The sequence below is a fragment of the Myotis daubentonii genome, chromosome 3 (assembly GCF_963259705.1).
Source record: "Myotis daubentonii chromosome 3, mMyoDau2.1, whole genome shotgun sequence".
NCBI lineage: Eukaryota > Metazoa > Chordata > Mammalia > Chiroptera > Vespertilionidae > Myotis > Myotis daubentonii.
Genome location: NC_081842.1, coordinates 135,272,115 through 135,291,211, shown reverse-complemented (window position 1 = coordinate 135,291,211; position 19,097 = coordinate 135,272,115). Strand labels below are relative to the sequence as shown.

At 44.8% G+C, this 19,097-nt stretch overlaps 1 protein-coding gene and 1 pseudogene across 1 annotated transcript; both read right to left on the bottom strand.

The window, feature by feature from the left end:
- Window positions 1-3,887: 3,887 nt before the first annotated feature.
- On the bottom strand, window positions 3,888-4,729 carry LOC132229405 (TCF3 fusion partner-like; annotated as a pseudogene).
- A 7,133-nt stretch (window positions 4,730-11,862) lies between these two features.
- Window positions 11,863-18,893, bottom strand: EDN1 (endothelin 1). The gene is made up of 5 exons (XM_059688644.1): window positions 18,425-18,893; window positions 16,669-16,828; window positions 15,107-15,265; window positions 14,615-14,728; window positions 11,863-13,103 (listed from the first exon to the last, which is right to left on the bottom strand). The coding sequence occupies exons 1-5, from the start codon at window positions 18,486-18,488 to the stop codon at window positions 13,001-13,003; spliced, it is 600 nt and encodes a 199-aa protein (XP_059544627.1). The 5' UTR covers window positions 18,489-18,893; the 3' UTR covers window positions 11,863-13,000.
- Window positions 18,894-19,097: the final 204 nt, after the last annotated feature.

Here is a 19,097-nt window from a genome sequence, read left to right as displayed (position 1 = left end):
TCACAGAATTACTGGTGAAAGGACTAGGCAAATTGACCAAAAGAAAGCAAATGCTCAATTTGGGCTTGAAGTAACGTGTCAACAAACAAATACGTACTGCCAATCGATGCTCATCATCCTCTTTAGTTTTGGATCACAAGTGGAAAGAAACATGTCCATAGGAAGCCTACTTCTGTCAGTAAGTGCCTAGAGTCCAATTCTCTAAGCGGTTCAAGGCAGTCGGCCACAGGGAAGAATTGTTTACACCTAGGCCAGACTTTCCTGATACTCTTTCTTTTACTTCAGCAGTTCTCAACCTGTGGGTCGTGACCCCTTTGGCGGTCGAATGACCCTTTCACAGGGGTCACCTAAGACCATCCTGCATATCAGATATATACATTATGATTCATAACAGTAGCAACATTACAGTTATGAAGTAGCAACGAAAATAATTTTATGGTTGGGTCACAACATGAGGAACTGTATTTAAAGAGCCAGAAGGTTGAGAACCACTGTTTTACTGGATCCATTTGTTGGTGAGCATTAGCAAGCAAAGAGAGCTTAGGTGAAACCCAAGCATTAGTAAGAAATTAGAGCTGACACGTCAGTGTGGAGTGGGTGTGAAAGGAGGGAGTGGGGACAGCATCTCCCATGTCAAGTATATTTCCCACTAGTTACAATGCCCCAAATTCTCTGATGTGTCCTTTCCCATGGAAGAAGTTCTTTGTGAGAGAGGGGGAGGTAGCTAGCTCGTGGGAAAAATGTCTCTCAGGCAGTGAGCAGTAAATTGGCTCATGTCCAGGTAATGTCCTCAAGGTGTGCCATGAGAGATGAAATCACTTGGCTCATTTTACCATCTTCAGGAAAACATCAAGACTTGACAAAGCCAGGCAACACGTACAAGTAAACTAATCTGAGGCAGGAAAATGGCTCTGGAGGAACCTTTTGTACACAGTGAAGATGGGGATGTCATTCAAGAAAAAAAAATGCTAAGGAGGCTTTTGCTCTGAAGAGGAAAGCTAGGTCATGGAACAACAAAGAAATGAACGCCATCGGGTGAAAATGCACATCGGATGCCCAGGCCAGACCAAGACATTTATGCTCCTTGAGGCATGCTACAATCTGGCAGCCCTTCAAACTATTATTCTGCACATATTTGTTCAGCATTTATTTATTGAAGAAAGGAAAAGGCTGCTTTTTGAGAGGGGGAGGTACACTTTTGAAATATAACACATACAGCAAAGAGCATATATCATAATGTAATGGAGAGCTGGAAGAATTCCCACAGAGCAAACACACCCGTTTTCAGCACCCAGACCAAGAAATAAATAGAATATCAGAAGTCCTCCAAGCTCGGCCAATCACGACCACTCCCAAAGGGAGTCACTCTTGACTCCCAACACTGAAACTGCTTTTTTATTCACAAAGTTGAAAAGCTCTTTGTTTACATATAGCTAAATTTATCATTTAGGCTTCTTTTGTAATTATCTTTTATTTCAAGGCTTCTTTTGTTGACCATGGCCAGAGAGCAATTTTTCCTCACAGTTTAAATGGTGTCAGTCACATACACATCGCTACACAGCATTCGTCCCTGAGAAGAGCACCTCATCACGCCTCATTTGGTTTCAGAGTGTCAGCTGCCTCTGCTGACTTGGGGTGATTGTTAGGACTCAGAGAGGGGAGCAGCCCGTCGTTGCACTAGTGACATATCCATGCACAAAAATGCAGAGATTGGTTGAGGCTAGGAAAGGTTTTATTTCTACTCAAGGAAACTATCTAGTTGGCAAATTTCTATTTTGCCAGCAATAAAAGGAGTTGCATGTGGAAACCTCAGAGAACAGGCACCGGGTTTCTGATTTATCGCAGCGATGTGTTCGCACCATTTCTTAGAGACTGGTATTCTAGAAAACTATCCAGTCTTTTATCATATACATGTATCACAAATATAATTCCAGTCTGTTGCTTGACAGACCTTACTGTATTCCAGCCTGAACCTTTTTGAAACTCTCAGTTCAGGCTTGGGCGTATTTTTAAAGCCAAGATGGGAGATTCCAATCATTCTCTTGGAAATACAGGGTTGGGGCTGTCATTTCACTCACCAGTCATTCAGAGCATGCCTTCTGTAGATGTTGAAGACATGAAGATAAATAAGCTCAGTCCCTCCCTACAAGAGCTCACTGTCAAGTGGGGAATCTGATGTGTAAGAAATACCAGAGGGGAGAGAACAGACCCCTTTTGCCTTGAGAAGTCTAGGAAGACCCCGTACAAGAGAAAACATTTGAAAGAGCCTTAAAGAATAAAAACAGTTTCACCAGAGGAATTGTGAAGGAAGGGCATTTGTTCCGAGGAAGCAGCATATGAAAATCAGGGTGCGGAGAAGGGTCACACAGGGTGAGGAACAGCTAATATAATATTTTTTTCAGTTACAACCTAAAGAACACCTCCATCAGAACCACCGATGCTTGCTAAAATGAAGTTTCCTGTGTCCCACCATGTACTATATCATAATTTCTGGGTTTGTGGCCTGGGAATCTTTACTTTTTTGGCAAACATTACACAAAATTCGAGAAATGTGTCCTGAAAATAGTACCTAAAATCAAAGGTATACGTGGAGGATGAAGATCACACAGAAGAAGTTAGCTGGAGGCACACAGTGAATGGTTTTGGTGATGTATGGAGGGCTGGTCTCTGGAGTTTTCTTTTCTGTGGAATGTTAATCTTTATAATCACACTCTGTGGCAGGTATTATTATCTCCGTGATATACTGATATGAATAGTTGGAGACTCGGGAAGGTAAAATAGCTTTCCAAAGGTCACATATGTGGCGGACTTATGATCTGAATCTAGGTATGTCGAAACCCAGTAACTATGCCTATGCTCTTAGTCATTTAACTGCATTTGGACCACTTTGCTCCATACATTCATGTGGACCTGGCCCCACTTTCTTCCCACATTCTCCTGGTAAACAAGGACCCCCTCCGTTGGGTGCAATGACTTGGAGAGACTTGGACCTCACCTTTGGAAACCCATTCCTGTGGGGGCGCAAGGCCAGCCAGAGGCTTCTGTGCTCCTGACTGGTGATTCAGGGACCCAAAGGTACGTCCAATTCCCATGCTACAGACCTTTGTCCATCTGTAGCGCAGTAAAGATTTGATTCTGTCATTCAAAATTCCCAGAGAATTGTCAATGCCATCGCAACCATTGGCATGTTTCTATTTAGCAGTGTCTTAGTGCTACTTTGCCTAATATTATACAACTAGAGGCCCGGTGCACAAAAATTTGTGCACTCGGGTGGGTCTTTCAGCCCAGCCTGTGCCCTCTCACAATCTGGGGCCCCTTGGGGGCCCCTTCCCCTGGCTGCTGGCACCAGTTTTCCTCTGGCACCCGGAACCCAGGCCTTTGCTCTTCGCAGGGAGGGGCCCACTCAGTGGGCAAGGGGCTTAGCTCTTTTAAAAATACTTCTGAATATTTGGTAAATAACCCTGTAGGAATCTACTTTCTGAAACATGCTGGTTGTTAAGGGCTGATTTGGGTAATCAACAAAATGTATGTTAAAATCCTAATCCCCAGAACCTCAGCATGTACCTGTATATGGAGATAAGATCTTTAAAGAGGGGATTATATTAAATTGAGGCAGTTCCAGTGTGATTCTTAGCCCATCTCACTGAAGTCCTTATAAGAAGAGGAATGTTGGGGTCCAGCCCCAGCAGGTCCAGAGGTTCCCAAAGGTGTGGACGGAGTTGGCGAAGAAGGAATGACACAGAGGCAGTGTTCAGGTGATCATCATAGCCAGGTTCTCTTTTTATTGTCCTGTTACATCTATATTTATACTATTTGATCCTATAAGCATGCCTCTATAAGCTTTTTTTTTTTTTCCAAGGAGAGCATGGGGTCCGTTTATTGGGGGGTCAGTCAAAGGGTGAGCTGGCTAGGGTGGGGTAGGGCAGCAGCTTGTCTGGCCCCCAAGAAACCCAACTTGAGTCCAAAGCCTCGACCACTTTGAAGCCAAAGTCTTCCTCCACCTTTATCTGCATGGGGGCCAGATCTGGAGTCAGCTGGACTCCCGCCCGGCACCCTTCCCGTGGCACTTGCCGCCTCTTCCAACGCTGGGCCCCTCACCAGGGGCCGGGCTGCTGGCTTCTGCAGGCGCTGGTGTCCTCCTGGGCGGGGACAGTCCCTCTTTCTCCAGAGGCTCGTTCTCAGCGTTGCCTGGGGTGGGGGCATCTGTGCCCTGGCTGCCCTCGTCCTCCAGTAAGATGGTCAACTGGCTGGCCCAGTACTCATCGCCGTAGGAGTCCAACACCCTCATGAGGAACCTCTGCTCCTGCTGGAGTCTCCGTGTTATCCTCTATATCTGATGGTGCCTGTTCAGGACCCACTCCTTCACCTGCTCGATCTCCCTGCAGCGCCGACCCAGCACCTGGTACTTCCTGCGATTGAGTTCCCCTTGGCACCACGGCCGCTGGCCTTGGGCTGCCTCCTCCTCTTCGTCTCGCTCCTGGAGGCTGGAGCTGCCCAGACCCCCAGACACGAACTCCACTTCGGTCTCAAGCTCGCTCTCCAGGATGTGACCACTGAACAGCAGAGGCAGCGCCAGCTCCAAGCAGGGAGGTGCTGAGAACTCCTCAAAGCCCACGGCTGCCATGGACCCCTCTCTCTGCTCCAGCTCCATTTCTCCCTGGCTCCCGGAAGAACTTCCAACCTTGCAAGCCTCTTAAAGTGCAAAACGACTCGCCCCATCTGATTTCATGGCCAGGCACACTGGCCCCAGCCGCTAAGCCTCCTGGGAGTTATAGATCTCTATTTCCCCCCTCGCTTTCCTCACCCCACCCCACCCCGAGTCCCCGCTGAAAGGCCCTGCTTGCTGGTCTAATGCTGCTGGCCAGGCATCTGAGTCACCTCCATCTTTATTCCTGTCCCGACACCGCGCAGTCTGACCATGGAGACTCTCTGCTTGGGAGGCCCCTGGGTCTCCTTCTGGGGCCTGGCTGCGTCGTCCCCAGGACAGATCACGTGCCCCAGCGGCGACACAGCCCTGACCCCTGGGTCTCCTTCTGGGGCCTGGCTGCGTCACCCCTGGACCAGATCGTGTGCCCCAGCGGCGACATAGCTCTGGCCCCTGGGTCTCCTTCTGGGGCCTGGCTGCATCACCCGGGACCGGATTGTGTCCCCAGACAGGGATGCAGCCTGGCCTCTGGCCCCACCTCTGGATGTTCTCCTTTCACTGGTGATCCGTGATCTGAGAAGCCCGGCAGGGCAGGGAAGAGATGGACATCCCCTCTTCCCTGCCCCACCCGGCTTCTCCAATTACTAGCCCAGGGCCAGCGAAGGCGGCCCAGTTCTCCGGCTCTTGGCTACCACCTGGGTTCTGACACTGGCAGGTAGCTTCTTCCATCCTTCCCTTTTCACCTCTCATCATTGTGTCTACATATGCAAATTAGCCGCCATCTTTGTTGTCGCCCTGATTAGCCAATGGGAGGGGTAGCGAAGTTATGGTTAATTACCATGTTTGTCTATTATTAGATAGGACTAGAGGCCTGGTGCATGAAATTTGTGCATGGAGGGGGGGTTGTCCCTCAACCCAGCCTGCACCCTCTCTAATCTGGGACCCATGAGGGATGTCCGACTGCCCATTTAAACGGGCAGTCGGAAATCCTTCTCACAATCCAGGACTGCTGGCTCCCAACTGCTCACCTGCCTGCCTGCCTGATTGCTCCTAATCACTCCCCTGCCAGCCCGATTGCTCCTAACTGCCCTCCCCTGCTGGCCCGGTCGCCTCCAACAGCTCTCCCCTGCAGGCCTGGTTGCCCCTAACTGTCCTCCCCTGCAGGCTGGTCCCCCCCAATTATCCCCCCCTTCAGGCCTGATCACCCACAACTGTCCTTCCCTGCAGGCCTGGTTCCCCCTCCCCCCGCAACTGCCCCTCCCCTGCTGGCCTGATTGCCTACAACTGCCCCCTCTTGCAGGCCTGGTCCCTCCCAACTGCCCTCCCCTGCTGGCCATATATGTTCACATGGGGGCAACCATCTTGTGTGTTGGCATGATGGTGAATTTGCATATTACCTCTTCATTATATAGGATGACAGTATATAGTTTTATCAGTTATAATTTTAGTTATTCTTTAAAATATTAACTTGGTCACAATTTTACTTCTTAATTTGAATCTGGCATCTTCTGAGCCAGTGATTTTCATTTTGGGGTTTACATCACTCACCTATGGAGTTTGATTAACATGTGGCTGTTCAGGAGGCACTTTAGACCTACAGAATCTCTCTATTTGACAGTTGATATGTTCTTGTATATTCCAACTACATGTTTGGTATACAATATTCATGACTTTTGTCAGGATTATTACAGTTATATCTGAAGATTTTTTCTCTGTAAAGATAATGTTAATCTATTTTTATAAATTAGATAGATATAATTCTTCCTGAAAATAGGGGAAATCACCATTTTATTATTACTTTGTCTAAAATTTTTGTATTAACTTTCTTATCTTTGTTTTGCATGTTCCATAAACAACCAAATTTCCTTGCCAGTTGCATTGTTCTTGCAATGAACTATTATCAGATCCTTCACTATTGAAAATTATCGGTACTCAGTCCCACAGCCATCTTACTAGTAAGTCTTTTGTCATCTGCAGATAGTTTTTGTTTTTCTCTGATGCTTCCCTGAAAGCTCTTGCTACAGGCCAGAGTGTATCATTTTCAACATAGGAGTACTGTCTCAGAGACTTGTAAAAGAGGACTATACCAACTACAGAGTTCAGATGCGGAGTTCTGGTGGCATCTATTGACTTTGAGATCATCCCAGTGGAGTGAGTCAGGATTTCTAGAACTCCAGTTGAGAAACAGATGGGTTCATGATAGTGCCAACTGCAGCTTAAGTGGAACAAGATTTAATTACATAAGACTGAATGAGCAGATGAGGAATGACTGTGGTTTTTTTGTTTGAATATGGTTGTCCTAATATTCTATTTTTTTAATATATAAGGAAGCTCTTTCTTTTTCCTCTGAAGATATCTATGCAAGTAATCTAATAGATTCTGCTTTTGTAAACTGAAATGAAACATTTGTTAATAGCTTCTTATTTTTCTTATCTGATTCCCCCAGACTTCAGAAACTCTTGTTGAGTATTTTTATTTTCATGGCAATATTTTTGTGGAGGTTCAATAAGAATATGTCTTTCTTGTAACCATGACATAACTGAAAATATGGGTTATGCAACCAAAGCTTTGCCTGGAATGCCATATTTGAGAATGATGCTCATTAATTAAATATGTCCAGAAATTTTTAAGGAACAAAAGTTGGCTTTATAGAGCTAATGCGAACAAGGCCCTCGTGGGCAAATAGGCCTGATACCTGGCATACAAATTCCCAGCCTTTCCAGTGAGTAAGAAAGGCAACTCTTGACAGGCCCATGAATCATTGCATATTAGGGGGACCTTAAGAAGAGAGGAATGTTTCCGAATATATAGATAGCTACTACAGGTGAAATCTGATAGGGAATACCCAGCTTAACTCCTCAACTTCAAGAGACTTTTTAAAACATTCAAACTGAAATTCCTTATGAACATTTCCAGAAAGCAAATTTAAAAGGGTAAATTTAGATGGTAAATTACCACTTTCTATACCTTTCTAAATAACTATGTCAAATTTAATTAAAATGGCCTTATTTTAGCATCAAGAACAATCATACTTTGAGATTTTTTTTTTTTTATCAAAAGTGGGGTGAGTGTAAGGAGACATTTGGTGTTTCAATGACATCTCTACATCATATAGCACATCCTTCCAGTTTAGCAGATTCTAGCCCTGTTCATTGTCTTTGAGCAATTTTAGCTATATTTTTAAATTGTGAATAACTGATGCATATGCAAACTCTATCTTGTCTGGTGGTTATTTAATTGACTTGCTCCCTAACTGTGGAAGAATCAGTTTTGCTATTATCTGTAAATTGGATTAGCGCCTGTTACCTTCCCAAATTGTCAATCCTTATCAAATTTTCAATCTTTCCTGGCTCTTTAATACAACCTTTTATATTAACACTAGAGGTCCGGTGCACGAAATTCATGCACGGGGGGGAGGGGAGGTGTCCCTCAGCCTGGCCTGCACCCTCTCCAATCTGGGACCCCTCAGGGGATGTCCGACTGCCAGCAGTAGGACATCCCTTTCAAAATCTGGGATCACTGGCTCTTAACTGCTCACCTGCCTGCCTGCCTGTTTGGCCCTAACCACTTCTGCCTGCCAGCCTAATCGCCCCTAACTGCCCTCCCCTGCCAGCCTGATCACCCACAACTGCCCACCCCTGCCGCGACCCGCCTCCTCCACTGGGACCAACCTCCTCCACTCTGCGCAGAGCCGCAGGACCCCCAGGCCTCACCAGGGGGAGCGGCTGTTGGGCCCCGCCTCAACTGTGTGTGCAGCCATCTTGTGATGGCCATCTTGTGACGACGTCATGGTGTGATGACCACCTAGGCTATTATTAGTATAGATTTCTCTTTTTCATTTTAGGCATTCTTTTCTAAGGGGTTTGATCTCCCAGACCCTAAAATCACTGACCTTCTATATCACTTCTGTTCAGATGGTTCAACTGATTTTGCAGAAGATAGATTCCTTTAGAAACTATTTCTGAAACCCCAATTTACCCCGCTCAGGTTTATGATCACTGCTGAGTTGTTTAGTGATGAATGATATTCATCTTGAACAAAAAGGTGGATGATAAAGTTGAACTTGATCTGAGCCCTGTGTTCCCCAAAAGCAAGGGTCAAGAAATTCCCATCCCCTTTTGTTTTCTAAGAAATGGCTAACCCCAAAAGACCACCCTGTTCTTGCTTAATCCCTTCAATCCTTTCTCAACAACTTAGAGAAGACCATCTCCATTCTTCATGACTCCCACAAGACTCAGAGACAACTTCTTGTCTACCTGCCTCTGTAAAATCCCAGACCTCCTTCCTTCGCTTGAAATATTCTTCATTAACGAACATTTTCTTTATTGTAATATCCTGAATAAAATCATCTTCTTATTGTCTTGTGCGTTTGTCTTTCACCAAACTGAGGGACACCACCTACAGCATTGTTCAGAGCAAAATGAACCAGTTATGAGGGAACAAACCAGTGAGCAATGTCCATGGCAGAGTAATTGGCATCTTATCAAGTTCCTGAAGAAGATATTTAAGTTGACAGGTGGTTGAGCAATATCTATGTGTATATCAAGTGAGAATTCTTGACATGGTGAAGGCACATTTTTGATCATGTAGCAAAAAGGGAATTGGCAGAACATTTGAGCTATAAAATGATTTCTTGTTTGGTTAAGGAAAGAGACTTCCAGTGGAACCATTTCACTTTATTAAATACAAGTTTAGTTAATTTATCTAAATTTAGTCAAACTCTGTTACAATTGTTTTTCTTTTATTTTTAAAGGCATGTCCCAAAATTTCAATACCACTTGAAAATAAAAGAATTCTGTTCCATTTGCTGTTGTTGTGCTGTTTTAAGATTTTCAATATAATTAAATTCATTACCCTCCTAGGTTTTATCAGGATAATTTAACTTCGCGGCCAGTGCTATCCCCTCGGTTCTGTGGAAATTTAAGGAGTAAGGGTCGGGGTCCTGAATTTCAGTATTGCTATTTGCCTAATGATGGGAGGAGTCTTGACAAGTCACAGTATATCTGTTTCCTGGGCTGTCAAATGGGTATAAAAATATGGCCCCAACATCCCAAAATGATTGTTGGCAGAGGGGGTCCAATAGGAGAAGGGATGTGAAAGTCTATGGGAAATACAGTCCTCTACAATGATAAGGGATTGCTGTTAAATCGCTAGGGTCTTCCTAGCAGAGCTCTAGCTTAGTGTGATATCCTGAGTGCTGAGAACTCTACTTGGTATATAATGCCCTACGTATTTCAGGAAGCAGGGGCAGGGTTAAAGCCAATGGTTTCCATCACAAAAGAAGTCATTCCCTTGGGGTTGGGGGATGAAGTATCCATTAGTGGGCTCCCCTCCTTTCACCACAGGTCACCACTGCCCACCCAGGATCCTCTCGTCCTTGGAGTCCTGAGAGTCCTGAGATCAAAGCTCTGCCTGGCAATTAGTGTGAAGAGAGAAATCTGTCCTAAATGGGCTTCCAAAAACCACACTTGCCTAAAAATATTGCAGGAAGTATGACAGACTGTCCCATCAGTTCACCCCTCAAGCCGGCGTGAGCCGTGAATAATATTGAATCTTCTGTATATTTTTAAAATATTCATTTTCTGTGAACCTTTTCATTTATTTTACTACGGACCCTCATGCCCTAGGAGCGTGGCTCCATACTTTTTACTTTTCTTGCCAGTTACTCAAGCAGGGAACTTGGGGGAAGCAGTTTTAAAAGTCAAAATATTTTTTTTAAAGGAAGAGGAAGAAAATGTTATCACCTTTGTTCTTTCCTCAGTGGTTTCTTCCTATTACAATCCTTCTTAAATGTATTAGACCACGTCCTCTACGCCCAACACAACTTGTTTTTGGTCTCAGCCTTTCTGGAAGCTGTTAGAGAAATCCCCACCCCAACCCCCTTAACAGATGAGAAAACTCAAAACACGGGGGGACTGAATGGTTGCTGAGGGTGAAATAGTGGCTAAATTCAGGCCAAGTCCCTTGTCAAAATGTACAAATTGTCACAGTTTCCTCAGGAACCACACACTGAGAAAACAGCTCGCTAGATAAAGTGAGCTTTATAAGCAATTCCCCAAAGACATTGAACTGTCCCTTTGAAAAAAAAAAGTGAAAGACGGGAAACAATGCCAATAAGAATAGAAACTCTGTCCAGGACACTGACAAAGCATGAAGCACACCTGAAGGCTGTTATTTAACATCTTTCAGATGCGTCACTGTTTGGACAACAGTGATCCCTGTGAGCTAATATTTCTTGAATGCCAGGCATTCTTTCAGACACTGGTAGAGAAGGGTGGTGAGGATTCTTATAAGCTGATCAAGCTCTATGGGCTTCAGTTGGTAACAACTATTTACAATATTCCTACCCCCAATGGTCTTGCCGGGCCAGCTGAGGCAGAGTGGAGAGGAGGGTGGTGCTGGGCTGCAGGAGACCTAGGTGATGGCGAACCTATGACACGCGAACTCATTTTTTTGGTTGATTTTTCTTTGTTAAATGGCATTTAAATATATAAAATAAATATCAAAAATATAAGTCTTTGTTTTACTATGGTTGCAAATATCAAAAAATTTCTATATGTGACACGGCACCAGAGTTAAGTTAGGGTTTTTCAAAATGCTGACACTCCAAGCTCAAAAGGTTCACCATCACTGACCTAGGATCAGCATTTGGTTCCTCTGCCTCCATAGGCATGTGTCCAGTCCTGGGCTACCATGAAGAATCAAAGGTACTCAGTGTTCCTGAATAAACAACGTGCTTACTCGGTGCAAATATAAAGCCACTGGAGCCCCTCGCTTGCTCTGAGCCAGCCATTTCCCCGCGCGTGTGAAACTGTATAATTGGGCACATTTGGGGAGGTCGCCTTGCCATTGCTTCCTTCAGTCCATTAATGGAGAAAGCACCTCTCACCACAACATCAGCGTAAACTGCTGGATCCTGCCTAGTAGCCTAAGCAAAGCTAATGAATGAAGTCCCTGGAGTGTTTTCAGGTGAATGGGAAACAGAAGGCTGCTACTCGGGAAAGACAGGGGGGTTAAAGCTGGGTTCGGTTTTGATTTTACTTTAATGTGATCCAAAGGCAACTAAGTTGCAGATCAAGTTCTTTTTTTAAAAAATAGCCAAGACTTTTTTCCTTCTAATTGTCACCTTTCTTACAAATCAGCTTTAATCCTTTCCCTTCATAATTCTTACCACTTTGGCCCACTTCTTAGGAATTTCAGAAATGACTCAAAATCAGTACAGTAGAGGAAAAAATATTTATTTTCTAGAGTCATTACCTTGACAGGCAAAACAAAGCATTTTCTCAATTTCATTCAGAAATACATTTTTAAAAAAACACATAGACCAATATGGCCTGCCCATACATATTTAACATGGTAAATATAAGGAATAAATTGTTTGAATATAAATATCTATAAAAAAATAAGTACATCAAAATTTAATCCAATCTCTTCCATTTGCCTGTTACATAAAGAAAAATAATTTTACTGCTTTAAAGCACAACCAACGTTTACTCTTCAATGTCTTTCATAAACAACCCTATACCATTGCGTTTCCAAAAATCAAGGTAAGGGAATCTTCTGACTCAATGATCTTTTTTCTTATGGATCGGAGCTAGTAGATTACCATGAAAATGTTATATCTACCACTGACACATTAGACAAGACTTCTATGAGGCTAGGATTTAGGATGGAGGTATCAGGGGAGGGGGTAACAGGAGGGGAGGGGGAAGAGTTTGGGAGGCAATAATTAAAGGTGGGAAAATATCTGTGTGAGAGTGCAATACAGATGAGGTAGACTCATATTTATGAAACACATCCTGATTTATAGTAGTAACAGTTTCAGTTTTGCATTTTGTGAATTAAAAAATAAAGATTTTACAGTTGTTTTTTTTTAACTCGAGTATGTTTTCAATGTGTGCATTCCTTAGGAACTCTCTTCCTGGACTATGCAGTTTCTCCCTGAACTGTGCCGGGCGCCTGAGTGAGACACAAACACTTCCTTCCTACCCTCTTCAGGAACCCCACCGGCAAGTGGAGTCTCCTCTCCTCCCTGTGGAGGAAGCCACCATAATTTACAAGTCATCATGTCTCTCTGCTTTCTCAGAATGGTCCATTGTCACTCCAAAGGAGGACAGACAAAAGCAGTTACCACTGATGGAAGCCAATGAAGATGGGTCGGGGGACTCCTTAACCGTTTTTGGAATGTTTAGAAGGAGGACGCTGATCCATGGCCAGGCTGGAGCAAAAAATGCTCAAAGCAGGAAGGATGCTTTTGCTGTGATGCAGGCCAGTGTGGAGAGAGAGCGGTCAGCCAGCCGCGCAGCACGCTGTCTCTGTGGCAGAGAAGGCTTCAGACGGACTGCTGGGCTGTGATCAGTGTGTTCGGTTGTGGGTCACTTTCTTCTCTCTGGAGAGCTTGGCTTTCAGCTTTGCGATACGGAAAGAAGTTTTGATGCTATTGCTGACGGCCTCCAACCTATTAAGACAAGAGAAAACAAATGTGATTTAAAAAAAATCATTCCTGGGCAAAAGAAATATCTGAAATTAGAGTCTGGCGCAAACAAATTTAATTCTGGTTTCTGAACTTTCACCCCAGGTGCAAATAAAGCCTGTCTTGGTGCCTAAAATGGGGAAGGGGTGCAGAGAGAAAGATTAATGTGCTCATATCTAAAGGTAATTGGGCATTCAATACAATTTCAAAGTACAATTTTAAGGTAAACTACAGGAATGCTCTTTTCTTTTTTTCTTTTTTTTGTATCCCCATCCCACCCTTAGTGGGAAAAAAAGTTTTAAAAGGTGTACACTACACGTAGGCCCAAAGCAAATGTTGACAATTAAAACAAACTTTTTTTTGAAGGTTTAATATTTTTGTTGTTGTTTGTTTGTTTGTTTGTTTGTTTGTTTGTTTTGGCAGGAGAAAGAAAGAGGGACGAGTTGCATAATGTAATAGTTTATATAACAGAAACTGATAAAAAGTACTTTCCAGGTCAGTTCAGAAACTGTGGTTTATGTAATCCTGGGATCTAGGGAGCATGAGTGGCCTGAGGTCATAACATAACTACGGAAACTGCACTGACAAGTCTGGAGCCACAGACAGCCGAGGGTGTCCCATGCCTCGTAGTAAACAACCCAGAAGCAGTTCATGACGGCCAGGCCTGTGCACAGAACACTTGGGTCATAGAACGTCTTGCCACTGGGTTTCTAGGAAAAGTTTCCACAGGCCATGAGAGGGAAGTAGAGGACATGTGACAGATCTGAAAGCAAGTTTCTGCCCTCCAGGTTGTGAATTCCACAACGTTTAGGGTTTGAAAGGGTCATCACCATAAGAGCTGCTCAAGGCAAGCCTATGGGGTTGCCTAACCCAGGTTCCTGTCTCCCCCGGCTCATGCCTAAGGAGAAAACAAGCGAGCTTTTGAGAATGGTGTTGGCTCTCCACCAAATGTGTTCCCTTATTAAAAATAAATAAATAAATCCTAAAAACGGCATGTTCTAACTCTAACCAACCTTACCTAATAACTTTATTTTCCCTTTGGCCATTTGAGTAACTGCTGCTGTTTGAAGAACTTGATCATACATGACACTTTAATTTAAAAAGAGTAAGAGAGAGAGAGAGAGAGAGAGAGAGAGAGAGACCACTCCCTGAAATTATTTTTAGGTTCTTAGGAAAAGTAGTCGATCTATTGACTCAGAGAGGCGAAGACTGGGTATGACCAAATGACAAAGGTGTCTGGAGATATACTTTGTTTGGAAAAATCGACCTTTAGACTGACGGGCATGTGCTAAAGATCACCAAAGTCGGCAGCGACCTGCTTTCAACTCCTTCAAAAAAAGATTTGAGAGGGATTCCTTTGCTCTTTTTAATCTATAGACTATGAAGAGCCCCTTTGCTATTGTTTCCTGAGCCTTTCCCCAGTCAAGCTAAGAGTGGCTAGGGGAGCAGTCCATTAGCATTGGTGGTGGAACTAGTGGTTCTTAGGAGCCTCTTACCTTCTCATTTTTCTTCCTTCCACCAGCTGCTGATGAATACACTTCTTTCCAAGCTTGGAACAGTCCTTTCCTTTCTTGTGATTAGCCCAGCCTTTCTCCATAGTGTCTTGGTTACTGTAAAAATACACGCAGGGGAAAATATTTCAGCAATGGTACCTTCAGTTGTTCACAATGTCTCTGTTAATCTCTTTTTCTTAAAAATACTTATTAAAGTATAGTTGCCATTCAGTATTATATTAGTTTCTGGTGTACAACATAGTAATTTGACATTTATAGACTTTGAGATGTGAACACCACCATAAGTCTAGTACCCATCTGTCACTGTGCAAAGTTATTACGGTATTATTGGCATTTTTTTCTGTCATGTGCACTACCTCCCCATGGCTTACTTGTTTTACTACTGGAAGTTTGTGCTTCTTATTTGCAGCATTATAATAGGAAGGAGGTCAGGAGAACATAAAACTGTTTGAAAGCAAAGGTATTTCTATTCACCTGAGTTCTTTTCCTGGTTGGCAAAAATTCCAGCACTTCTTGTCTTTTTGGCTGGCACACTGGCATCTGTCCCTCCGGTCTGTTGCTTTTGTAGGAAACAAATCCTTTAAGGATCGCTTGGTCCTAGGAGGGTTTCCAAGTCCATATGGGACAATTTTCCTATTATCAAAAGAGAAACAAAAAATATTAGCATGATTCATAGTCTTCAAAACGCTGCATTCTATGGGGTAAACTCGTCCCATTGGAACACACGGAGCTCACCACATGCTGTTTGGTAGCAAAACTTGGGAGCATGAGGTGTGACAAGTTAGGATCACACGTCTGTCAGGGGCCCTGAGTGTATGTATATACCCAACCAGGAGAAACCAGTTTTTCTAATTCAATTCAATTCCATTTCTCAACAAAGTTCAATTTCTTCTCGACACAAGCAGCATTGTTTTTTGGTCCAAAATTATGACATCTCTGTTTTAGTATCTGTTTCATATTTTCTTTCTTTTATAACATTCCATTTAGAAATAGATACTGGGGGGAGGGGTATAGGGACTTGAAAACCATGACTCACAAGACTGGGAATACCTATGTTCAATTCTGATCCTACGATAAGGCTAGAAGTGCCCTCCGAGGGGGCGGGAGATTGCCCAGGTTGGCACGTCTGAATTTGCTGATATGACCATAGAAGGACTCCTTGCCAGAATGCTCTCCAGTAATTTCCAATGTGCTTGTTTTGATTCTTGCTTAAGAAATAAAGTCCTCCCCTTGGAAGAATTATCCGCCTCACTAAGTATTAAGCTTGTGGAGGTTTGTTTAATGTGATTTGATTTTGGTCATCCCTTACTCTACTGGGGCCCTGCAGGCACCATAAATGTGCTTTTGTTTATGACTGCTTCTTATGGGTGAACTACTTTTCAGGGGGCAAGGGCAGAAAGTGCCTTCTTCACTCTGGAAGCAAAAGAGATATCTATGGATCATGTTTCTATTACTGTCTTGAAATGGGCTTTTCTAACAGCAAAGTACAGAGGAGTTAGGACTCCCGAGTTCTCAGTCTAGCACTGCCATGAAATCTCTCCTGCACAAGTGGCTTCAATGTTTGGGGTCTCCATTTTTGTATGCATAAAGTGGAGGGATTGGGTTATGAATCTCTTTGATCTCTCTGCCTCTTAAGTCTTTACCCTCCCATGAGAAGCCATATGACCTCAGCAACTTATTCCCTGAACCCCAGCAGATCCCACTGAGAGAGCATTCTCCTGTCCCCACACTTGAAGTCTCCCCTCAGAATGTGTGGCAGCCTCCTGCTTGCTTCCTGCTTGCTGTCAGCTCTTTCACAGTCTTCCTGCCATGAGTAGCCTGAGCCACAGGCCTCAGAAGACCCTCCCTTCTGCTGCTAAGAACCAAGCTGCCTTGTTCTTTTCAGGAATGGAGGGGCCCTGCCCCCTCCCCAGGGGTCACTTCGATGTTGGCAGAAAAGCAAACTGCATGCTTCCCAGAAAAGTAACTGGGCTCCCCTCTCTGGCTAAGGCAGAGCAATGGAATGACTAGGGTTGCAATGCCCTCTAGAGACTCACCCGGGAGTGTTGATCCAGATGATGTCGAGGTGGCAGAAGTAGACACACTCTTTATCCAGCAGGGATGAGCAGGAGCAGCGCTTGGAGCGGCGGGGTGCACTGGGAGAGGGCTCCTCTCTTCCGCTGTCCGCCCCCGTGCTGAGCTCAGCGCCCAAGACGGCTGGGGAGAGAAAGAGCAGGTCAGTGGGGAGTGTCCCATCAGAGGCCAGGGGTGCGCTGCATCACAGATGGATGCCAGGACGAGCAGAGCAGAGCAGATGAAGCCTACAGCCTGCCCTCAGCAGGGAACACAGAGGGAAAGGGCTCTTCATTTATTCCCTCCTTACCATGACTTCACCTTTACCCCACTGCCTTATCGACCTTTGGAGAGATTGCACAAGTGGAGAAGAAACAACCACCTAGAAAGGGAGTTACCAGCCCCTTCGAAGCAACCTTCAAGGAAATGTGTGCAAATGCTGCCTGTTAGAATCTGGGTTGGCTCCTGCCTGACACTTAGTAGGACAGACAGCACAACCTGCAGTGGCTTAAAATTGACTGATGACAAAAAGGCTAGAACTGAATAAATCCCCTGCCTGTTCCTAGGTTTGGAGCCTCTGTCCCATGCAGAATGACCTTCTGGTTAGGGGCGTACCCACCACTTCACATGTGTGTAGGGCAGAGAGTGGTCCAGGTGACATATACCCTTTGAAATTAGGTGGAGGTCAAGAACTTTGGGGGATGATTGGAGGGAAAGAAGAGAAATCCGCTCTTCATATTCATTCCAGGCAGTCACCTCCACAGAAACCACCGACCTAAGGCGAAGCTGAGCAGAGGCTCGGGGGACCTAGCCAAGGCCCTGGGGATGTTGACTTCGGAGTCCCCAGGGCAGCGGGCATGTGTGGGACCACCGCCTCCCGCCCCCGCTGCAGCACCCACTCTTCTTCCTGATGAGTTAGCCATGCAGCTTATCTGCCCAATTTTGTACATTTCACATGATCAGACACATTCCAGGATTTTCATTCCCTTGACATCCTTTCTCTTTAGTCAGGGTCATGAGAAGACAAAACAAGTGCACTGACCCTAGAAGGGGGACTGGGCAGATGCACGCACACGTCCTTTCTAAATCTGTAAGCAGCCAAGACTTCTCCCAGCTCCCCTCCCAGGACAGGTGAACAAAACTGAAGATAGAGCTCACACTGTTCTGGGTGCCAAAAATCTGCCAAAAGAAACCTACAGTCAATAATGACAAATTTTAAAGAAAACATCTGCTTCGCCCTGAAACCGCCTGGGGGGGTTATTCAACAGACTGTTCTGCAGGTGATCTTACTGCTCAAATATTGCTTGAATGGCTTGAATAAAATTCCTTGGCTCCAAGCTGAAAGGTTTAAATATTTTGCAGATTAACACACTAATAAAACAGCATTTGAATAAGATATCCGTTCCTATGCGTCCTATTACCTGTATGAACACATACATTGCAAATATACATTTGGCTAAATTATAGCTTGTCTTTACGTTTCTTGAATTCATTGTTAAACGCCAATTAAGCACACTGTGCAATAACAATAATGTCATTTTAATGCTCCAGGAGCAATTGTGTTCAATAGTGGATTTTTTTTTCCCCACTAGAAAATTTAAGTAGCTTTGAGTAGTAATTTCCAGAGACTTGATATCTGAGCTACAGAAATAAAAAGAAGGGGGGAAAACAGAAGCAAGGAAAGCATAAGGCGAACAAGAAGACATTCACATTCAGAGATTTACAAGCCAAAGCGCCTACCTGTTCCTGCAGTTCCTTGGAAAGCCACAAACAGCAGAGAGAAAATCACGGGGAAGTAATCCATTCTGAAAAAAATCAGAATTCCCTGCAAACTAAGCCCAGAGTAGAAAGGAAGAGGCGCCGCTTCAGTTCTCCTAAAGCGCTTCTGGCTGTTCTGCTCTCAGAGCGATCCGATCCGGCAGCCCAGGAGCTCCTCGGCGGGAGGAAAGAAGTTTCTGCCGGGAGAGAGGCAGTGGGAGCGGTCTGAGGACGCGCGCAGCCGGTGGCGTCGGGGACAGCAGCGGAGACCAGGGACCCTCGCAGCGCTCGCCCCAGCAGATGCAGGAGCGCGTCTGACTTGGACAGCTCTCCGCCGGCTTTTTATATTGAACCCCTATAGAGTGGGGGTAAACAGCTCTGACTTTATTCCAGCCCCAGACAATGTTATTGTGTTATTAGTCACCAACAGGCAACGTGCAGCCGGAGATAAGGCCGGGCTCTAGAGGAAATCACTGCTGACTTCAGAGGCAGACGCCCGCCGTCTGACAATCCAGGGGCAGGGCTAAGAAAAAGAAAATACCCATTGGAGACCTTTGGTAAACCTGCCCGTGCAGCGCTGGAGTCCGCTTCCCCTTTGCAAGCTGCCAGCCCCGGAGTTCAAGAATCACAAGAGGGACTCCAGAAAAGTCATACC

What these genes read in the sequence shown, in the direction of transcription:
- EDN1 (XM_059688644.1), bottom strand. Translation starts at nt 18,488, where the DNA reads ATGGATTACTTCCCCGTGATTTTCTCTCTGCTGTTTGTGGCTTTCCAA. An exon ending in ATCTGGATCAACACTCCCGG is followed by an intron (nt 15,266 to 16,668) that starts GTGAGTCTCTAG and finishes TTTTGATAATAG; the next exon opens with GAAAATTGTCCCATATGGAC. An exon ending in CAACCAGGAAAAGAACTCAG is followed by an intron (nt 14,729 to 15,106) that starts GTGAATAGAAAT and finishes GTATTTTTACAG; the next exon opens with TAACCAAGACACTATGGAGA.